The sequence below is a fragment of the Heterodontus francisci genome, chromosome 6 (genome assembly GCF_036365525.1).
Source record: "Heterodontus francisci isolate sHetFra1 chromosome 6, sHetFra1.hap1, whole genome shotgun sequence".
In the NCBI taxonomy this organism is placed as follows: Eukaryota; Metazoa; Chordata; class Chondrichthyes; order Heterodontiformes; family Heterodontidae; genus Heterodontus; species Heterodontus francisci.
Genome location: NC_090376.1, coordinates 54,976,990 through 54,999,623, shown reverse-complemented (window position 1 = coordinate 54,999,623; position 22,634 = coordinate 54,976,990). Strand labels below are relative to the sequence as shown.

The window sequence follows — 22,634 nt, the reverse complement described above, 5'->3', positions numbered from 1 at the left end:
GGAAGATGGCAGGATCCCCAAAGACACTTTGTACAGTGAGCTCGCCACTGGTATCAGACCCACCGGCCGTCTATGTCTCCGCTTTAAAGACGTCTGCAAACGCGACATGAAATCCTGTGACATTGATCACAAGTCGTGGGAGTCAGTTGCCAGCGTTCGCCAGAGCTGGACGGCAGCCATAAAGGCGGGGCTAAAGTGTGGCGAGTCGAAGAGACTTAGTAGTTGGCAGGAAAAAAGACAGGCGCAAGGGAACTGTGTAACAGCCCCGACAAACAAATTTTTCTGCAGCACCTGTGGAAGAGTTTGTCACTCTATAATTGGCCTTTATAGCCACTCCAGGCGCTGCCCCATTGTCTCTCAAGATAAGGAGGCCAAAGATAGATGGAAAGATAGACTTATTTTTCCATAGCCACAACCTGATGCAAATTTGACCACTTTGCAGGTAATACCAAACTAAGAGCAGTGCAAGAAAGCAGCTCAAATTACTGAAGAGATGGGACAAAATAATCGAAGTTATTACCAGGTTAGAAAATAAAAAAGATTTGCCAGTGCTCAAGTGTATCTTTCAATGCAAGGAGGGCAGTATGATTAGCTTTTACAGAAATATGGCTTAAGGAGGGACAGGAATGACTGCTTAATGTTGCAGTTACAGGGTTTTCACCCTCCCCCTTTGTAGATACAAAACAGTAATTCAAACATTGCAGCTAGTGAAATAAGAGCCACAAAGTTGATTCCTCATTTGAAAGAAAGCAGCCAACATGTGATTTTTTGAGGTATACACGATGGTAAATGCTATTGAAAAGGTAAATCCAGAAAGTTACTATAAATTGCAAGGGTAGGACAAGGTCAGACAGGTTCAAAGTTAAAAGCAAACTTATAACTAATATCAGCAAATTTTTCCCAGAGTGATCAACATTTGGAATGGACATTACATGTGGTAAAGAACTAGAGGCAAAAACCTGGAATGATTAATAAATCAAATGTCAGAATTTTAGAATCATTCTAAAATGGCTCTCCTCATCTATAATTAGATTTATAACTTAATCCTGAATCATTTTGTCCAACAACTTGATCTTTTTCTGCTCATGAGATCATGAGTATACAGTGGGTTCTCAGTATGATTTGTGGTATATAACTTTCGTAGTATATTAACAAAGGCATGCTGCTGTTCACCACATTCTATAAATTGTGTATTGCTGCTCTGTGGGAACATAGTTTCACTTATTGAAACTGAATTCTGCCAAGAAACAGATGGAACAAATGGTACAGTACCCAGTCAAATTTTTAGCCTAGAATGTTGTACCTCAGGAGCTACTACAGTAATTCTAAGTTATCAAAAACAGGTTTTCATAAATACACAACTTTTGTTTTTTTGAACCATAACATGATAAAATTACATTTTCTTACTTCATTTCTTCCTGTTCTCCAGCAGGGGTCAGAATTGGTAAGCTTTATGTATAGACATAGCTCAGCTGCTCCCAATATAAGTTAACAAATCCAAATCTAATACAGAAACTGGATACTTCAGACTTTTTTTTAATTGAAGAATGAAGACAAAACATCCTCACTGGCTGACTAAGATCATTCTGTAAGATTTCAATTTCTAAGAATTCATCAAATTCCCAACTTTGACCTCCACTATTGACTGTTCTTGCAACAGCAGTGAGGAAATGTTCAGTTAGATGTGTTGAGTATTTGCAAAAGTACATTCCTCCTGCACAAAAAAAAACAAATGCTACAATGCAACATATAAAAGTTGTGGTTTTACTAGAAAGCCCAGGTATATTACACAAACCCATGGAATGCAGATCCACATTTACTTGGGTTATAATTTATCCCAGAATAATCTGTATTATTATTATACGAGGAGAGATTGGGTTGACTAGGCCTATATTCACTAGAGTTTAGAAGAATGAGAGGGGATCTCATAGAAACCTATGAAATTCTAACAGGACTAGACAGGCTAGATGCAGGGAGGATGTTCCTGATGGCTGGGAAGTCCAGAACCAGGGGTCACAGTCTCAGGATATAGGGAATGCCATTTAGAAGCGAGATGAGGAGAAATTTCTTCACTCAGAGGGTGGTGAACTTGTGGAATTCTCTACCGCAGAAGGCAAAGTCATTAAATATATTCAAGAAGGAGATAGATATATTTCTTAATGCCAAAGGGATCAAGGGATATGGGGATAAAGCGGGAACAAGGACTGAATTAGACGATCAGCCATGATCTTTTTTAAATGGCAGAGCAGGGCCGAATAGCCTACGCCTGCTCCTAGTTTCTGTGTTTCTAATTCATTAAGCATTCTCAAAAGGAAATATTCCATTTCTCCATGCACTTGAACAGAAATATTAAACAAGGTACATTCCTAGATTTTTTGCTGGGGAAGGACAGAATATTTAACCAGCATTTTCTAGCACACCCAAAAGACAGTTACTGACTACCAGTTAATCCTGAGAGCACGTCAATTTCCAACCATCTGGGTGAGGAATGGTAAATCATACCATGATGATAAATTAACATGATGTTTTCATAACATTTAAAATTTGTTATACTGTACAATATCTAGATGGGATCCAAACATCCAACTCTTTCTGCCTAACCCACTAAAAAAAAGTTTTTTTTTTTAAAAGAATATTCAATGACACACGAGTAGACCACTCGAGCATTGCTCTAGTCATCTGAACAGGTTACTGACTTGCAAAACTCAAGCCCATTATTTCCACACCTGCACTTAAGTAACCCGTCAAATTATAGGAAAGAGAGCACCAGACATGATTTTACATTTTTTAATTGTTAACCAATGAATGTTCAAAATAATTATGCTTAACTGTACAACACAGTACATGGTGCCAGGGAAAAGCATTTGTAAAGTTAATTTTGGAAGAAACAAACCAATGTATTTTGTAATAGGGGTTCTATACTGCTAGTGGTTGCATTTTAAGCCATACAGCTTTTTAAAATCAATATAGTTGCACAATTGTATAAATGGAACACTCAATCTAGCTCATGTAGCTATTAAACTGCAAACACAACTGGTTGTATTATCCAACAGGGATACCAATACACTGATGCATCAATGCTAGTGTACACATTTCAGGAAAAAAATCCATTGGAAGCACAGTATTTCAATTTGCTATGGCAAACTGCTTGAACATTATAAAAATACTAATGCTCTGCTTCAGTGAATGTTCCTGATGTATCCAAACAGTATGCTATTTCACTGCAAGTAGATATACTCCACAAAAAGCAGTTTGATGCATGTGCACAACATTCACAACCAGTCTTCAAGAATTGCCAGCTGTCCCTTAGCATACATGAAAACAGAAATCTCACCTGCTATTACAAAAAACTAGATGTTTATTCATGATGTAAATCAAAACTTAACCTGCAATAGCCACAAAAAAAAAGAGCGCAGTAGAATTGCCCATTATCGTTAACCTACTGGGTATGTTAAATGCTCAACTATAAATGGCAATTTCAATAAACCATTACAGATAAATGCTGATTTGAGTGCATAATACCAATGGAAATGTAGCTGAACCAAGTACAGAGGAAGCAAGGGCACCAAATCTAAATTACAGTAAATCTTCAATGACTATTTTAGCTCAGAAAATGTGGCAAGTTTGACAGCCAATTGTGAAGACAATCTGCACTGTCCTTCCTTCTACTGTAATTTCCCACTTACCACTTGGATTTAATAATGCAAGTTACCTCACTCAGTACCTCATCCTCTTATGTCAAGAAGCACCATTCACCTGAAACGTGTACACATATATTCACTCACTCGTTCTCCCACGAGAAACACCTGGGTACCAGCAACAGAAATATTAAGTGCAATACAAAAACCTTTTATGTGCCATTTTACATATACAACATTGAGTGGTCTTAACACGTACAAGTATCGCAACATTACTAACAATTCATTCTGAATTTTAGGGAAAGAAAGGTGCCAAAGCAGCAAAGATGCAAGATTAAATCGCACAAGTGATATCTTGCAGAAAATTCACACTTTAAGAGGGTGTTTGACTGGCCATTCATCATGTGTATAATATTGAGGTAGTATACTGTCCCCTCCTTGGGACTGATGTTTTCATATGCTCCCCTGCCAGAAAGGCCCAACATTAAAAGTTGTTCAGTAATATATGTTGCAGACACAGCAAACCTAATGCCAGTGCATTGCTTGCTGTGTCTTGAGCAAGTAGCAAGTCCTGGTTTCTAGCTGGACTGCTCTCTATTGAACAAGTCTTTGTGAACAGGTAGGCAAAGAAAACCATCTATGATGATAGGACATGAAACACCAACCTTATTACAAAGATGTTCAATCTGACAACACTATTTATTCAGTTAATGTTACATCTCAGTTACTGAAATTTAGATATGAATTTTGCAGACTCCCCTGAATTTAAGGCAGTTTGCTTAGGTTCTCACCAAGTATCAATTGTTCTATATTAACTTTATACACCTCTAATGGCAAGCCAAACTTGATACATGCATTTTACTGAAATTAAAACATGCCAGTTCAACAAAAGTCAGTATATTTCCTGAATAGTTCCAGCTAAGTTCTGCTAACTGTTGTACTGTAAAATGCTTAAAGGATATTTACCAACTGCCGTAGAAATTTACATCCAACTCACAGGTATATCTGGTAAAATACTTTGGCAAGGTGAAACACTACTCTTTGTAGCAGCATAGCGCTGCATGTTCCTCTGCTGTTGGTTCAGCTGTTTTAAAGAATATAAAGTAACTGCACTTTCACATAGCTTCAAACTCATCAATACGCTGTTTTGTGTTCCCTTGTCGTATCTGTCGAAGGGTCTTGTATTTGTCACGGCCTGCCTTAACATTCTCAGCATGGATGACATCATTTATGGTTTTCTTTGTGTCATCGCGGGCATGGGCCAATTCAGAACTTAGTGCCTGTTAAACAAACATGGTTTTAGTGGTCTTTCAGTAAGAAAATTCAGAGTTTGCATCTAGTATTTTTAAATTTAACTAGAAAACAGTGATAAAAAAAATCTGTTTCAAGAAGTATTCTTAAACTTCAAGGCTGTACAGAAAATATGTCTACTTTGGAATAACAGTCGAAGGATCATTTGTCTAGAGTGTGCACAGAAAAGAATTTTAGCCAGACTATCTGCTGAGTCTCCTCAACTACACTGTCTACTTTGATCTATTAATGCCCAATGCACGTCATGTTTGTGGAGGGGCATACCACTATTAGAGAATGTCGATTAGTTGAGTTGCACATCTCCACAAATTGCAACTTAGTTATGCACAGGAACCAAAATAACTTGGGATTCCAGCTTTGATTGAGAGTCATTTACATTTATATAGGAAAAGGTCTGATATAGAAACCCACAAATGGCTAGACATATCACTTTGAAGCTTTTAGATTGGCTGAAGTTACAGGATGTTTTTCCACATACTGCTTGGAATTGGATAGATACTTTAAAAGGAAAAACACTGCAGGACTAAGGGGAAAGAGAGTGGGACTAATTGGGTAGCTCAAAAAAACAGCATTGGCATGATGGGCTGAATGGCCTCCTTTTGCTGTATGATTCTATGCTTTCACAGAACACATGTTTTATAAGCAGGAAATATCAGTTTTAAGAGAATCAGAATTACTTCAGTATTTCTATTTTTACAGCATGGAAACGTATATCAGTTCATATAGGGCTGCACATAGAAGTCTGAAAAATAAACGTAAACAGCAAGAATTTAGAAGATAGGACTTTCTCTTTTAAATTGCAAACGAACAGACTCAATGAATAATCAAGTGTTAAAATGGCCTGTCAGACCAGTTTACTAAGTAGAACCAATGAGGAACATAAAAACATCTGTTCAGCACTTAATACTGCAATAAAGTCTGACCAGAGCAGCAAGAGGGAAATTAGGTGAGGTGGCCAAAGACAGCCAAGTCAATTTTATGATGACTTTTGAGATGCAGCAAGGTGGAGGGGTTTAAAAAAAAAAGTTCCCAAGTGAGAGGCAAGAATACTGTATGGCTCTGGCACCAATGGCAGAACAGAGGGAAAATACCAGAGTTAGATCAGTGGGGGGTATGATCAAGGGCATAATGATGCAGGTATTTAAAAAGTTAGTTAAGTGCGAGGAGGTAGAAGAAATAGGTGAGACGTTAATGTACTGAGACATGGGGAGTCAGTCAGCGGCACTTGGCATCTATAGGTGTTAGGTAAGTTAGGGTCTTGTGTGGGATAGAATGATAGCAGCTTGTTTCAGCATGTGTTGTTGAGTCGAGGTGGTTGAGATTGGCACTGTAGAAATCAAATCTGCAAGTAACAAAAGGTATGAATGAGAATTTCAGCCCCCGATTAGAAGGATACAATTTGTAAGTCATGGCACAGGACATTTGGTCTTCTGAATGAGGGTTGTATAAAGAGAATTTATAAAAATAGAAATTCTCAAATTAGTGGATCAACTGGGAATTATGTTGAGAATTAAGGAACACGATCCTGAAGCTAGGTAACCTAACTTTCATCACCAATCTAGTACATTAGTACAAAAAATATTGATGGCATATTTGAGTTGAAGACTTGCTCAAGCAGCAAGATACCAAAAATAGATTGTAGTTGTTCCTTGTGGATGCCTTACAGTTAAAGTTTCAAAGTCTTCATATTGACTTATAAAGTGGTGCTATCTTTCATGTAGGAGCATTCTTGGTTCTGAAAGAAAGGTATTGTGCAATGGGGTAGACCATTTTAGAAACCAGTTATTTTTTGTTAGTGCTTCTTAAAGAGATCCATCACCATCTCAACCAGATCACCAAAGGTTTCTTAACAGCTTGAAGAGTTTCACCTGGAAGGCTATTAGACCTTAAATAAATCAGTCAGGATTCAGAATTCCAGAGGACAGAATTCTCTAGACAGCAGCCCATGCTCTCACTTCAAAAGCATAAACAATTGGAATTCTTTCCATCTGCAAGTCTCTCACCCATAAAAACAAGCGAGCCTCAATAAAGGATTGCTTACCCTTCCAACAAGACTGCTGGCTAAGTTTCACCCCATGTACTAAGTACACAGCCTTCCTAATTTACAGAGTGCCATTGAAAGTATATTAATACCCAATGCTTTAAACTTTTGAGGCTCATTTCAGCACTAAGAAATGGCCCCATTGACAGGAGGCAAGTATTGCAACAAGGAACAAAATTCCTTAGCAACTACTAGTAAAAGAAAACAGACCCATTATTGCACAAATAGATTTCAGGTGGAATTGTTACGGTAATCTTTGATAAACTGGACAGAAGGCGCTACAAAAGTGCCTGTGTTTTGTTAAATATATTTTTGAGGATTCATTTTTGAAAGATTGAAGAAATATTAAGCTTTGGGGTTTTCAAAGGAGGTCATGTAAAGGCCACTTGACTTTAAAAAAGGGGCACTAAGAGGTCTTGAGGAAAACAAGCCTTTCCAGGAAACCACCTGACTTCCAGCTCTATAAATGTAAACAACTTCTCCATGTGTCCAAAGTTTTCTAAAGAAGTGGTGACAGCTCAAGACTGATAGAGGTCAAAAGGCTGACCTCCTATTTGTTTTGCTTTTGAATTGGGGTTGAACTGTATTAAAAGGGAGAGAATTCCCAAGGAGATAAGACCACAACCCAGCTCAGATTTCCAGCACCTCTAAAAGCCAGGAGAAGTCCACTGGGCCAACTCATGTCTCCAGTCTTTGAAGAAAATCCTGTTAAATTAATTCTCAATGCCATCTGAAAAGAACAGTTCTAAAAGATCTCAGTGACCCGTCTACATGTACTCGGAGGTCAGATTGTATACCAATTTTGGAACACATATCTGATCTGCTGTTTGTTCAAGAATGAGCAAGTATTCAGCACAACTGTTTTTTTTGTCTGCAATAGAGTTCTAACAAAAATCCCTTTTTTTCCAGTTAACTGGCGTATGTGTGAATGTATGAGGGACTAGGGTAAAAAGGGAACTTTAATAGTTCAATCTGTATTTACACTTTACTTCATTATTGGTTAAGACTGGTTTTATAATTAATGAACAAAATTCGGTTTAAGAAACCTGGTTGGTGTGTTTTATTCTGGGATAAAAATAGTCCATGATTGACCATATCAGTAAGTGGAAAAATATTTCAATATATGTTGTGACCCGTGGAAAGGTGGAACTAGAATAAAGCGTGCACTCCTCCCACCTTGGTCATAACAAAAGGGACAAAGAACAAATGCATAATACTGCGGGTACTGGAAATCTGAAATTTAAAAAAAAACACGGGACACTGGGTATCAGGAAACAACTGAAGGCACTAGATAAGGCAAAGGCTACGGGCCCAGACAACATTCCGGCAATATACCTGAAGACCTGTGCTCCAGGAACTTGCGGAGCCCCTAGCCAAGCTGTTCCAGTACAGCTACAACACTGGCATCTACCCAGCAATGCGGAAAATTTCCCAGGCACGTCCTAGTCACAGAAAGCAGGACAAATCCAACTCGGCCAAATCCAACCCGGCCAATTACCGCCACATCAGTCTACTCTCAATCATCAGTAAAGTGATGGAAGGTGTCACTGACAGGGCTATCAAGCTGCACTTGCTTAGCAATAACCTGATCAGTGACACTCAGTTTGGGTTCCGCCAGGGCCACTTAGCTCCAGACCTCATTACAGCCTTGGTTCAATCATGGACAAAAGAGCGACTGCCCTTGACATCAAGCATTTGACGGAGCATGGCATCAAGCAGCCCTAGCAAAACTGGAGTCAATGAGAATTAGGGGAAAACACTCTGCTGGTTGGAATCATACCTAGAGCAAAGGAAGATGGCTGTGGTTGTTGGAGGTCAATCATCTCAGCTCAAAAACATCACTGCAGGAGTTCCTCAGGGTAGTGTCCTAGGCCCAACCATCTTCAGCTGCTTCATCAATGACCTTCCTTCAAATCATAAGGTCAGAAGTGGGGATGTTCGCTGATGATTGCACAATGTTCAGCACCATTCACGACTCCTCAAATACTGAAGCAGTCCGTGTAGAAATGCAGCAAGACCTGAACAATATCCAGCCTTGGGCTGATAAGTGGCAAATAACATTCACGCCACACAAGTGCCAGGCAATAACCATCTCCAATGAGAGAATCTAACCATCTTCCCTTGACATTCAACAGCATTTCGATCCTTGAATCCCCCATCATCCTGGGGATTTCCATTGACCAGAAACTGAACTGGAGTAGCTATATAAATACCATGGCTGCAAGAGCAGGTCAGAGGCTCAGAATCCTCGACACCATCCAGGACAAAGCACCCCACTTGATTGTTTGTGGACGGGGTGCCATTCACTCCCTCCACCACTGAAGCACAGTGGCAGCAGTGTGTACCATCTACAAAATGCACTGTAGCAACGCACCAAGGCTATTCAGGCAGCACCTTCCAAACCCACAACCTAGAATGGTCGGCACAGACTTGGAGGGCCGAAGGGCCTTTTTCAGTGCTGTATCTCTCTAATGGCAAGGGCAGCAGATGCATGGGAACACCACCACCTGCAAGTTCCCCTCCAAGCCACACACCATCTTGACTTGGAACTATATCACCATTCCTTCACTATCGTTGGGTCAAAATCCTGGAACTCCCTTCCTAACAGCACTGTAGGCATACCTACCTCACATGGACTGCAGAGGTTCAAGGTAGCAACTCACCACCACCTTCTCATGGGCAATTAGGGATGGGCAATAAATGCTGGCCTGGCCAGCGATACCTACATCCCATGAAACAAATAAAAAAAATTCAGTAAGTCAGGCAGCATCTAAAGGAGGAGGAGACAGGATTAATGTTTCAGGTTGATGACCATTCATCAGAACTGGAATAAGTTAGAGATGCAACAAGTTTTAAGCAAGTACAGGAGGCAAAGGGGGATGGAGGAAAGAACAAAAAGGAAAGGTGTGTGATAGGGTGGAAGAAATGACAAAAGGGATGAGGGTGCAAGGCAAAATTGTGTGAAAGGAAAAGAACCTTGAAATCCACAGGACATTTAAAAGTTCCAGTATGCATAGGTTTAGCTTCTGGTATTTAACAGGGCTAACTTAACCAAGTCCACACAAACTGGATGTTGCTTTGGTGTTGGATATCATTTTGGGGAGATTTCTTAAAGTGATGGTTCTTCCTTTTCTTGCATTTCAGTCATAACTGTAGAAACTCTCAAAACCTCTTCTTTGTATTTGTATAGCCTTACATTAAAACAAGATTATAAAAGGTACCAAGGAGATGAACCAGAGCTCAGGTTATGTCTTTGATAGCTGATGAATTCCTCCATGACAACAAAGCTAATGTTACTTTGACAACTGAGAAATAAAATGTTCCATTGCCCAAGATCGAATAGGTCAAGCCCGAGAATGTTGAATGAAAAGAACTCATGGGGGTTGATAATGCAGGCTGGGCACAGCAGCCACACCAGCACTGGTGCTGTGCATGTTTGCTGGCCTTATCAGGTTAGCGGATATAAGAAGGGTCGCTGACCCGAAACGTTAACTCTGCTTCTCTTTCCACAGATGCTGCCAGACCTGCTGAGTGATTCCAGCATTTCTTGTTTTGGTAGCGGATATAAATATTCGCCTCTCCTGAAAGCACAGCATATGACCCAATGCAAGTGCCATGGGGCAACTGTAAAAGGGCTACTGGATGCAAAGGAAACAGCTTCAAAACTGCAAAAAGTTTATGAAGCTGGAGGAGCAAATGGGATCCACCTTTAAAAGGAAGCCAAGTCAAAATTATTGCAAAGCATCCAAACAAATATGTAAACATAGAAACAGAGACACAAAGGAAAAAATATCTGCAAACAAGGAAGCTGTAGCAGCAAATTCCTTCCATCAAACCTAAGGAACCAACACATAGGAAGGGGCTTTCCCTGGAAAATTGGTTTCATACAAACACTGAACATTTAGATCATTGTTGAAAGCTCAAAAGGAAAACTGCATTTGTGATTCTCCCTCTTAGATGACATGGAGTGTGTCATTCTAGTTTAATTTAAATTATGTAAAAGTCTGCTAATACTGCTCTCAAATCTGAAAGAATCTCAACTGGAAATGCAGATGGTATATATAGCAAAAGTATGTTGTACCACATTATTTAAGCAAGCAAAAGTAGGGCAAAAAGAACAATTTTTTTAAAAAACATTGATCGTTGGTTCAAATCTCACTTGGGAGAAAAAGTTTGAATATATTAAAAAACAGAAATTATATAGAAGATAGAAACAAATTGAAAATGTAAACCCAATACAGAAATGCACACACTAATGACTAATGCAGTTATAGAGTTCAGCACACTAGTGTTTTGATTTTAATACTTCTTTAACCTCATGCCATAGTGGGCATTCTGGTGAACTTCAAGATATCTTTGAAACTTGCCTTTCCTAACCTAAGGATTACACATTTGGAATAACTTATAGCCTATTCACAAAGATACCCAAGAACTAATCAGCTCACCTGGAGTTGTTTCTTTACACGCTCATTCTTCTGTGTTTCAGTAATGCGTTCCTCCTCACTGCGGTGGTTTGCTACTCCTTCTGATAAGAGTTCAGCACTGGCTTCAGCATTATTCTCATCTTGCTCATCATCGTGCTCATTCTCAGCTTGTGGAATAACTGGTGGAGGTGGTGGTGGAGGAGCAGTCATCACAAACTTCAATTCCTCCTTCGTTTTTTCTAAATTTTCTTGAGCTGTGACAGCCTGAAGTTTGGAGAAAAAAAATTATATTTTCCCCCCATTCGTACTAGTAAAAGTTCTTCACACTTCTCAAATGTCATCTAAATTAGCAATAAGTATGATGGTCAGATCAATTTGCTAACTATCTAAGTTTTCTTTTATTGCGTGGTGTAAAATTCCCTTAGAGAAAATATGCTTAATTTGGAAGCAGCATTTAATCAATTGGACAGTATCTGTCCCACCCCTATATACATAATTTTCTTTAATCCAAATAATTTAAAATACAGTGAACAATCACAGCTGAATTACTTACTTTCTGCTGCCATTCAGTGGCCTCAGCTTCCTTCTTCCTCTTGGCCTCCTCCAGAAGTGCAATTTTGGCAGTAAATTCAGCAAGTTCAGCTGCCTAAAAAGGAAAAAAAAATTTAATCATACAATTAAACATTAGTTGAAAACTGTACATTAGCACAACTATGTTTCTTTGAGCTCAAAATTGTTTTCTATATACCTAGAAGTTAAAGTGAATATCAAACAACACCTCATTAAGCATTAACCCATACATTTGTAAAATCAAGGACAGGCAGCATCAACTCATTAAAGGCAAGTTTTTCTTGACTAGATGTTTTTTTAATTTGAAAAAATGACCAATTGAATAAAGGGAATGGCAATCAGGAAAATTTTGAGATGTTAGAAAAATGATGCAAAAAGGAATATGGCACAAGAGGAAATTTGCAGCAGGATTGAAAAGTTGTTTTATAGATACGTATCCTTGTTTCTTATAGACAATAGATTTGCGTATTGGGAACATATCTGAATTTGGTAAACAGCAAGGTGGCCTATAAAAGGCCAAGACAGACAGGGTTGCAGAGGCAATTTTACATAAGAAAACAAGGAATAGAAGTACAAGATCAACGGAAAGCCATAAAAGGGAGCAAAAGAACAGATATGGCAAAATTTCTTTTAAATAGCTATGTTAGGACTTAAGACAATAGAAGACTTCATAAGGTCATTAAACAACAAAGGATACAGCAACTTAAACTTTAGTCAACAGCAAGGACATGCAGAGGTTCTAAATGGCTACTTTTTAAATCAGTCTTCACTCCAGCAGACAATGCTCAGTTTCCATTAATACAATGTACAGCTCACACTGAAGTGTAGAATATCGAAGTGAATGCATGTATAATCCCGGAACAAGTAATCTAATAGGGCTGCTGGACTGGACAGTATTCATTTCAGGATACTCAAAGCAATGGGGGATGTGTTAAGTGAACCTCTAAATTTTATATTTAGAAATTCAAAAATTGGATTTGTCCCCAACAACTAGAGGCTAATGTAGTACCAATAATTAAAAAAGTGCAGCAAGATAGAAAAAGGAAATTATACACCAATTAGCTTAATTTCAGTTATTGGAAAGTTGTTAGAAGGAATCATGAACACCTAGATAGAGCAGGTATTAGAGATTCCCAATATGACTTCTGGAAGAAAAAAAGTTACCATACCAACCTGGCTGAATTTGAGGTTGGTGGATGAAGGTCAGCCTGTTAGCATTGTTTAGACTTTAAGAAAGTTTATGACAAATGCACGACAGGTTATTTTAATGAGATAAAGTCCTGTGTGATAGAAGGGCAGCTGCTAGATTTAAATACAGACTAGACAAGTTTTTGCCTAATATTAATGCAGATAAAAGTAGACGTTGGGCACATGCCTCATGGTCATCCCCTGGAACTTTTGTTACTCACATATCCCAATATCTTAGTTTAGGTCAACGTTTGCCCGATTATGCTTTTATGAAGCATCTTGGGACATTTTACAACATAAATACAAGTGTGAATTGCCTTAGTGTTGATGAATTTCAGTTTTTTTTCCTTGAATTGGCCTAGACTTTTTAAAAAAACAAATATTGCCATGATGGACTAGCTACATTTTATACATCTGTTAAGTTCAAATTCATAAGTGTCTGCAAGTGCAAGCACAGGTAATAAAAAATAATAGTATTTTAGATTATATAAACAGAGGCATAAAGTAGTATTGATGAATGTGTAAAGCTATAGTATTGTCAGTTTTGAGTACCCCATGATAGAAATGGCATTAAAGCCAGAGAGCGTAGTGCAGGATGATACCAGTAATGGGAAACAATAGTTACAAGAAGTTACTTAAGATACTATGACTACTTCCACTTTAGCAGAGAAGGTCCAAAGATGATTATTTTTGCAAACTTTTTAGAATTATCTATGGTGAATCGAAAGACTATTTCCTCTCACTATGAAATCATTCATTTAAAAATTATGAGGTGTTGGTTAGTTGTGTTCTTTACAATGAGGACAGTTGAAACTTGGGATACTTTCTGGCACAAGTAGTTGATTTAGAAACTATTTTTTAAAAAAGAAAAATGAAAAATTGAAAAATATTTGAAGCAGAGTAAATGGAGGAGAAATTGAGGCAAGAGGAATCATTTTGTATTGCTCATGCTGACAGACAAGCTGAATGGTCTGCTAATCTGTAAAATGTCTAATGGTCTCTGACACACATGGTACATCTCTGGAGACAGGCAAAGAACCACAAAACCCATTGTTCACATCAGATTGTTTTGAGGTCAAACTGGAGAAAAGAGATTTGCAGCTGATAAAGGTTTAGAAATAAGAGTCATAGTTATACAGCACAGAAACAGGCCCATTGTGTCCATGCCAGCCATCAAGCACCTAACTATTCTAATCCCATTTTCCAGCACTTGGCCCGTAGCCTTGTATGCTATGGCGTTTCAAGTGTTCATCTAAATACTACTTAAATGTTGAGGGTTCCTGCTTCGACCACCTCTTCAGGCAGTGTGTTCCAGATTCCAGCCACCCTCTGGGTGAAAAAATGTTTCCTCAAATCACCTCTAAACCTCCTGCCCCTTACCTTAAATCTATGCCCCCTGGTTACTGACCCCTCTGCTAAGGGAAAAAGTTTCTTCCTATCTAAGTCTCTCATAACTTTGTATACCTCAATTATGTCCCCCCTCCCTGCTCTAAAGGAAAACAACCCTAACCTTTTCAGTCTCTTCATAGCTGAAATACTCCAGTCCAGGCAAAATCTGGAACTAGAAAAACATTGGAACCATTTAAGGAACAGCTGAAAACTATAATTGGGGTTCTCCACTTTGAATTTATACAAAAAATGGGCTGAATGGCCTTCATCTATCTTGCGATTTGTTTTCTGCATACCTAGCTCTGCTCTGGGGAGAATCTTGGAAGGAGAGATTTGTAGGCAGCTTTGCAGAGAAGTTTAAGGGCACAAAGCTGATACACACATATATACACACACACATTTCAAAATTAAAATAAGTGATTTTTTTGGTGATTTAAATTTACCTCTCCTCAATCTGCTCATTTCTTTCTATCCTGTCCTGATTTAAAGACAAGATCTTAGTTTTACAAAGCTGCCCATAAGTCTGTCAATTAGCCTGCAGAAATTCTCTAAGCAAGACTTCTTGAAACAATGAATCTTAAAGATTGAAGGTGCACATTTTAGAAAATTCTGAAAAGGAATGCAAGAGGTGGAGGAAGATTTATTTAACATTGAGAATGGTGGGGTAGACACAAACAAATCAGGCTTGGTCATGTCTCCTTCCCATCTCAATGTTTTTGGACATTTTACTTCAAAATGTGAAAAAGACACCCAAATATATTGTGACTTTTGTTCTACCCTCTTGGCCCCTCCCCCATGTCATTCAGACCCTTCCCTGCTCTCACCTTACAGAAGTTATTTCTTGCCTTGCATCACAGAGCTCATGCGATGCTAATGGGCAGGTGGGTTTAACTTACGCGGGATTTATATGTGGTATCGCTTAAACAATGTGTTTTAATGGTGAGGCTTGTGAAATGAGGAGGAAAACATTATATAGCCTTTTTGTTGCATCTTGGAGCAATGTCTAATCACATTATCCATCAACCAGATCAGACCACAAACATGAACCAAACATTACTCTGCACAAATTTAAAGTCTAGTTATTAGGATTATTACAAAGAACATAGGAAGAATTGGAGGATGGGAAACAATGTAGTACCTCCAATGCATCCTGCAAATCACAATTTAAGACAAGTTTCATGTAATGTACTCCTCTGTCCCAATCCCATTTAGGGAGATTACTATAAAATTAGAAAGACTCCTATTCAATGCAATATGGATTTTACAATGAATTTTCCCTCCGCTGTATTGGCATGCCATTTCAGATTTCCAGAATCAGCAGAGCGCCCTCAGAGCTTGCTAACAAAATTCTTGAGAATTTCTTGATAAAGGCAAATAAGGCTCCTACCAGATGCTCTTGATTCTTCATCTGATCTTCAGCTTGTTTTGCCAAGGCAGCTTTTCCTTCTTCTGCATTTCGGCGCTCTTTTTCTAGTCTCTCAGCCTCCTCTTTTGCTCTTTTCCTTTCCTGCTCATGTTCTAAAGCTTTACGGGTTTGCTCTTCTAGCTCTGTTGGAAGCATTTTTATAAATAAAAATTTGTTCTGTTTTTGAATAGAAATATGTCTAAGCTTGTGCAAAAATAGTATTTGCTAATGGTTCAACAATTTATTTACATATTGAAAGACAAACTGCCTATTGTGTAAATAAAGTTACTTCATGGATAGCTGGTTGCCAACTATGACCAGCAAGATGTAAGCATGACCAACAGAATATACAGGTCGGAACAATATTGCCATTACCAGCCTAAACAGGTAATTGGTTGGCTGATGTGACTGGAGATATTTTCTCTTCTTACTCTGGTTTTGGCTCAGGCACTAGTCACAACTACCTCACCCAGAAAGTGTCAGATAACTCAAATCACAGGAAAAAACGCACAAACACACTTGTAGCAGAAGTCATGGCCATGATTGGATAACTTGGCAGAGACTCAAGGAACCTTTCTAATCTTCATGTTAAACATGCTTCCATTAAAACATTTTTACTACATAGCTAGAATCAGTCACAACACTTAAGTAAATCTCTACATAAGGATAGCTGACTCGAGTTATTACAATCTGCTGATAACTATTTCCAGGTAGGCATCGCATTGGTTTGCTTGTAAGAAACCAACTGCATTCCAATTGTGGCCTTCTAAATACATCCAACTATGCCCAAGACACTGTAGTGAATGCTGCAATTCCACATCCGATCGAAGAGTAGTAGACAGGATGCTGCAATCTTTAAGAAAAGATCTGTGCAAGATTGTGTATTCTACACTTACTATTGCACATTCTTCAAACACTATTTGTGCTGAGGGAACTATTACTTTGGTTTTACTCTAGCAAGGCAGTTTACTACAAAAGTAGTAATTTTCTCTGCATTTCATTATATTAGCTTTATACTGGGGAGGCAGTGGCATAGTGGTAATGTCACAGGACTAGTAATCCAGAACCCAGGCTAATGCTCTGGGGTCATGGGTTCGAATCCTACCATGGCAGATGGTGAAATTTGAATTCAATTAATAAATCTGGAATTAAAACCTAGTCCAATGACCATGAAACTATTGTCAATTGCTGTAAAAAAAATAAATAAATAAATCTGGTTCACTAATTTCCTTTAGGGAAGGAAATCTGCTGTCCTTACCCGTTCTGGCCTACATGTGAATCTAGACTCACAGCAATGTGGTTGACTCTTAAAATGCCCTCTGAAATAGCCTAGCCAGCGACACCCACATCCCACAAATGAATTTTAAAAAAAAAAATCAGAATTCATTTTTCTGCCTAATCTTTTCAAAGGGACAGAAAAAGTATCTGTTAATTTGCTTGAGGCAGAATCCTAGAATGATGACCCACAAGGCTAGAGTAGGAAGTTTTTCCCGCATCCCAATTTGGAGGGGGAAGAAATGAATAATGAATGGGGTCAATAAAACTAACTCAGGATAACTGTTGTAAAGGAGGGATACAATCGAAACCACAAGCAAAGCATGCAATCTGTGGGTTATCCTCTTCATATTCCAATTGTAGACATGGAATAAATAACCATAAATGGATAGATAGCAGCTTTGCAAACAGTCTAGAACATAAATGTTTGAACCAGATGGACTAAAATTACCGCACTTTGCATATGTATGCATTGCACAAGTGATCAAGATCTAAACCGTTACCTTTCCGAGCCTTTAATGTCTGTTCTTCAATTTGTTTAAGTCTTTCCATAAGCTCCTCCTTCTCTTGTTCTATCCTCTCTTTTTCCTTTTCTGCCATTTCTCTCCTCTTCTTTTCATTTTCCAGCTGTGCCCTTTTAAAAACAAAAACAGATGAACTTCAAGTCAGATCAAATAGACTACTTTAATAATGTCCAATGAGTGCCATAAAAAGTGTAATAAGACAAGGAAGTTGGGGGCATACATGTGATCTTGGGAGGGGTGGGCTTAAAGTCCAGTTTTTAAAATAAAGCATACAATATGTGCATACACTGGAAAAGCTGCAGTGAAAGGCAAAAAGACTGATCCTAACATTGAGATGAACTATCAAGATAGAGTAAGGAAGTCCCAGCATGAAGGTGGTTAAGGAAGTGGGATGGGTGGGGGAAGAATCTCCAGTTTAAAAAAAAAACAAGCTCAACTAAAATATACTTCACAAGTACAGCCAGAATACACATTTAGGCAGATTAAGTGGAATTTCTTTATTTCAAACATCTGCCATATTTAACTAGCCAAATAAGGCAGTGGCACAAAATATTCAGATAAAAAGAAAAATGAATTAAGAAATTGCAAATGGTGGAAATCAAGTTAAAACTCAATACTGGACGGTCAGCCCCCATAGAGGGAAAAAAAGGCGTGTACCCTACATCAGAGCTGAATAATAGATGCATTGGAACTAAACTACCCAAGTATCTCGTTTGTGAGGGCTGCACTATGAATTATAGTAAATGAAAGCAATCAGTATTTATTTCGCTGGTACAGTATTTCAGCATTACCTCTCCATGAATGTCTGTTAAAGGTAATCTGGCAAGAAAAGAATGATTTCATTTTATAGCATCTTAACACATCTCAAATCTTCAAAACAAAGCTTTACTTTGAACTGCAATGCACTGACTTAAGCAAATATGGCAGCCAAGCTCCTGAAACAGCAATATTGAAGACTCTTTTAATCACAAAGGATGTTTGGGAGGAAGTCAATAGGGCTCTAAATTTCATGGCATCAGGTCAAACATAACCAAGGAAACCCCCTGATGAATACCACCGTCAGCTGATGAATCAGAACTCCTCAATGTTAAACACTGCTTGGAAGTGGCACTGAGGATAGCAAGGACACAATGTACTCTGGGTGGGGGACTTCAAGATCCATTACTAAAACTGGCTCAGTAGTACCACTACTGAGAGTCCTGAAGGACATAGATGCCAGACTATGCTTGCAGTAGGTGGGGACAGAACCAAGAGGGAAAGATGTACTGACCTCGCCCTCACCATCTGCCAGTCACAGATACATCTGTCCATGACAGTATTGGTGGAAGTGACCACTGCACAGTCCTTGTGGAGACCAAGTCCTGTCTTCACATTGAGGATAACCTCCATTGCGTTGTTTGGCACTACCACTGCACTAACTGGGATAGATTCAGAGCAGATATAGCATCTCAAAACTGGGCATCCACGAGGTGCTGTGAGCCGTCAGAATTGTATTTAACCACAATCTGTAATCTCATGGTCCAGCATATCCCTCACTCTACCATTATCAATCAAGCCAGGGGATCAACCTTGGTTCAATGAGGTGTGCGTGACAGCATGTCAGGAGTAGCAGCAGGCATATCTAAAAATGAGGTGCCAACCTGGTGAAGCTACAATATAGCACCACATAGAACAGTACAGCAAAGTACAGGCCCTTCCGCCCACGATGTTGTGCCGACCCTCTAACCTACTCGAAGATCAAACTACCTACATACCCTTCATTCTACTATCATCCATGTACCTATCCAAGAGTCGCTTAAATGTCCCTAATGTATCTGCTTCTACTACCACCGCTGGCAGTGCATTCCACGCACCCACCACTGTGTAAAGAACCTACCTCTGACATCTCCCCTAAATCTTCCTCCAATCACCTTAAAATTATGCCCCCTGGTGATAGCCCTTTCCACCCTGGGAAAAAGTCTCTGGGTATCCACTCTATCTATGCCTCTCATCATCTTGTACACCTCTATCAAGTCACCTCTCATCCTTCTTCGCTCCAGAGAAAAGCCCTAGCGCCCTCAACCTTTCTTCATAAGACATGCCCTCCAGTCCAGGCAGCATCCTGGTAAATCTCCTCTGCACCCTCTCTAAAGCTTCCACATCCTTCCTATAATGAGGCGACCAGAATTGAACACAATATTCCAAGTGTGGTCCAACCAGGGCTTTATAGAACTGCAGCAAAACCTCACGGCTCTTAAACTCAATCCCCGTTAATGAAAGCCAACACACCATACGCCTTAACAACCCTATCAACTTGGGTGGCAACTTTGAGGGATCTATGGACGTGGACCCCAAGCATCCTGTCTTTAAACCTGTATTCTGCATTCAAATTCGATCTTCCAAAATGAATCACTTCACACTTTTCCAGGTTGAACTCCATCTGCCACTTCTCAGCCCAGCTCTGCATCCTGTCAATGTCCCGTTGCAACCTACAACAGCCCTCCACACTATCCACGACTCCAGCAACCTTTGTGGCATCAGCAAACTTACTAACCCAGCCTTCCACTTCCTCATCCAAGTCATTTATAAAAATCACAAAGAGCAGAGGTCCCAGAACAGATCCCTGCGGAACACCACTGGTCACCGAGCTCCAGGCTGAATACTTTCCATCTACTACCACCCTCTGTCTTCTATGGGCCAGTCAATTCTGTATCCAGACAGCCAAATTTCCCTGTACCCCATGCCTCCTTACTTTCTGAATGAGCCTACCATGGGGAACCTCATCAAACGCCTTGCTAAAATCCATATACACCACATCCACTGCTCTTCCTTCATCGATGTTTTGTCACATCCTCAAAGAATTCAATAAGGCTTGTGAGGCATGACCTGCCCCTCACAAAGCCATGCTGACTATCTCTAATCAAACTATGCTTTTCCAAATAATCATAAATCCTGTCTCCCAGAATCCTCTCCAATAATTTGCCCACCACCGACATGACTGACTGGTCTGTAATTTCCAGGGTTATCCCTATTCCCTTTCTTGAACAAGGGAACAACATTTGCCATCCTCCAATCATCTGGTACTACTCCAGTGGACAGTGAGGACACAAAGATCATCGCCAAAGGCACGGCAATCTCTTCCCTCACTTCCCGTAATAACCTTGGGTATATCCCATCTGGCCCCAGGGACTTATCTATCCTCATGTCTTTCAAAATTTCCAGCACATCCTCATCCATCTTTTGAGCATATCAGCCTGTTTCACGCTGTCCTCACAAGTGAATACTGAAGCAAAGTATTCATTAAGGACCTCCCCTACCTCCTCCGACTCCAGGCACAAGTTCCCTCCACTGTCCCTGATCGGCCCTACCCTCACTCTGGCCATCCTCTTGTTCCTCACATAAGTGTAGAACACCTTGGGATTTTCCTTAATCCTACCAAGACTTTTTCATGTCCCTTTCAAGCTCTCCTAAATCCATTCTTCAGTTCCTTCCTGGCTACCTTGTAACCCTCTCGAGCTCTGTCTGATCCTTGCTTCCTCAACCTTAAGTAAGCTTCCTTCTTCCTCTTGACTAGCTGTTCCACATTTCTTGTCATCCAAGGTTCCTTCACCCGACCATCCCTTCCTTGCCTCATCGGGACAAACCTATCCAGCAGTCGCAGCAAGTGCTCCCTAAACAACCTCCACATTTCTGTCGTGCATTTCCCCCGAGAACATCTGTTCCCAATTTAAGCTCCCCAGTTCCAATGAAGGGTCACTGACCCGAAACGTTAACTCTGCTTCTCTTTCCACAGATGCTGCCAGACCTGCTGAGTGATTCCAGCATTTCTCGTTTTTATTTCAGATTTCCAGCATCCGCAGTATTTTGCTTTTATTTAAGCTCCCCAGTTCCTGCCTAATAGCATTGTGATTCCCCCTCCCCCAATTAAATATTTTCCCATCCCGTCTGCTCCTATCCCTCTCCATGACTATAGTAAAGGTCAGGGAGTTGTGATCACTATCACCGAAGTGCTCTCCCGAGAGATCTGCCACCTGGCCTGGTTCGTTGCCAAGCACCAAATCCAACATAGCCTCCCCTCTAGTCGGCCTATCTACATATTGAGTCAGGAAACCTTCCTGGACATACCTGACAAAAGCTGCTCCATCCAAACTATTTGCACTAAGGAGGTTCCAATCAATATTAGGGAAGTTGAAGTACCCATGACAACAACCCTGTTACTTCTGCACCTTTCCAAAATCTGCCTCCCAATCTGTTCCTTCGTGTCTCTGTTGCTATTGGGGGGTCTGTAGAAAACTCCCAATAAAGTGACTGCTCCTTTCCTGTTTCTGACTTTCACACCCTCCTCGACAATCTCCCTTTCTGCAGCTGTGATACTATCCCTGATTAGCAATGCCACTCCCCCACCTCTTTTACCTCCCTCCCTATTCCTTTTGAAACATCTAAACCCCGGAACATCCATTTCTGCCCGTGATATCCAAGTCTCCGTAATGGCCACAACATCGTAGCTCCAAGTACTGATCCATGCTCTAAGTTAGTCACCCTTATTCCTGAAACTTCTTGCGTTAAAATAGACACACTTCAACCCATCATATTGCCTGCAACTTTGTCGTGTCAATTGTCTAACCTTCCTCACAGACTTTCTGCACTCGGTATCTGCCTGTTCAACAGCTACCCCATCCACTGATCCGTAGCTCCGATTCCCATCCCCCTGCCAAACTAGTTTAAACCCTCCGAAGAGCTCTAGCAAACCTCCCGCCCAGGTTATTGGTGCCCCTCCAGTTCAGATGCAACCCGTCCTTCTTGTACAGGTCCCACCTTCCCCAGAAGGTATCCCAATGATCCACATATCTGAATCCCTCCCTCCTACACCAGCTCTGTAGCCACGTGTTC

At 39.9% G+C, this 22,634-nt stretch overlaps 1 protein-coding gene across 1 annotated transcript in view; it reads right to left on the bottom strand.

Moving 5' to 3' along the window:
* Positions 1-2,773: 2,773 nt before the first annotated feature.
* LOC137371319 (radixin) overlaps positions 2,774-22,634 on the bottom strand; it is a 102,472-nt gene continuing 82,611 nt past the window's right edge. The window contains exons 10-14 of the mRNA XM_068033704.1: positions 17,745-17,875; positions 15,949-16,109; positions 11,968-12,060; positions 11,436-11,678; positions 2,774-4,918 (exon numbers count right to left, since the gene is read on the bottom strand). Coding sequence (XP_067889805.1) covers positions 4,754-4,918; positions 11,436-11,678; positions 11,968-12,060; positions 15,949-16,109; positions 17,745-17,875 — 793 coding nt within the window. The 3' untranslated portion in view covers positions 2,774-4,753. The remainder of the gene's footprint in view (positions 4,919-11,435; positions 11,679-11,967; positions 12,061-15,948; positions 16,110-17,744; positions 17,876-22,634) is intronic.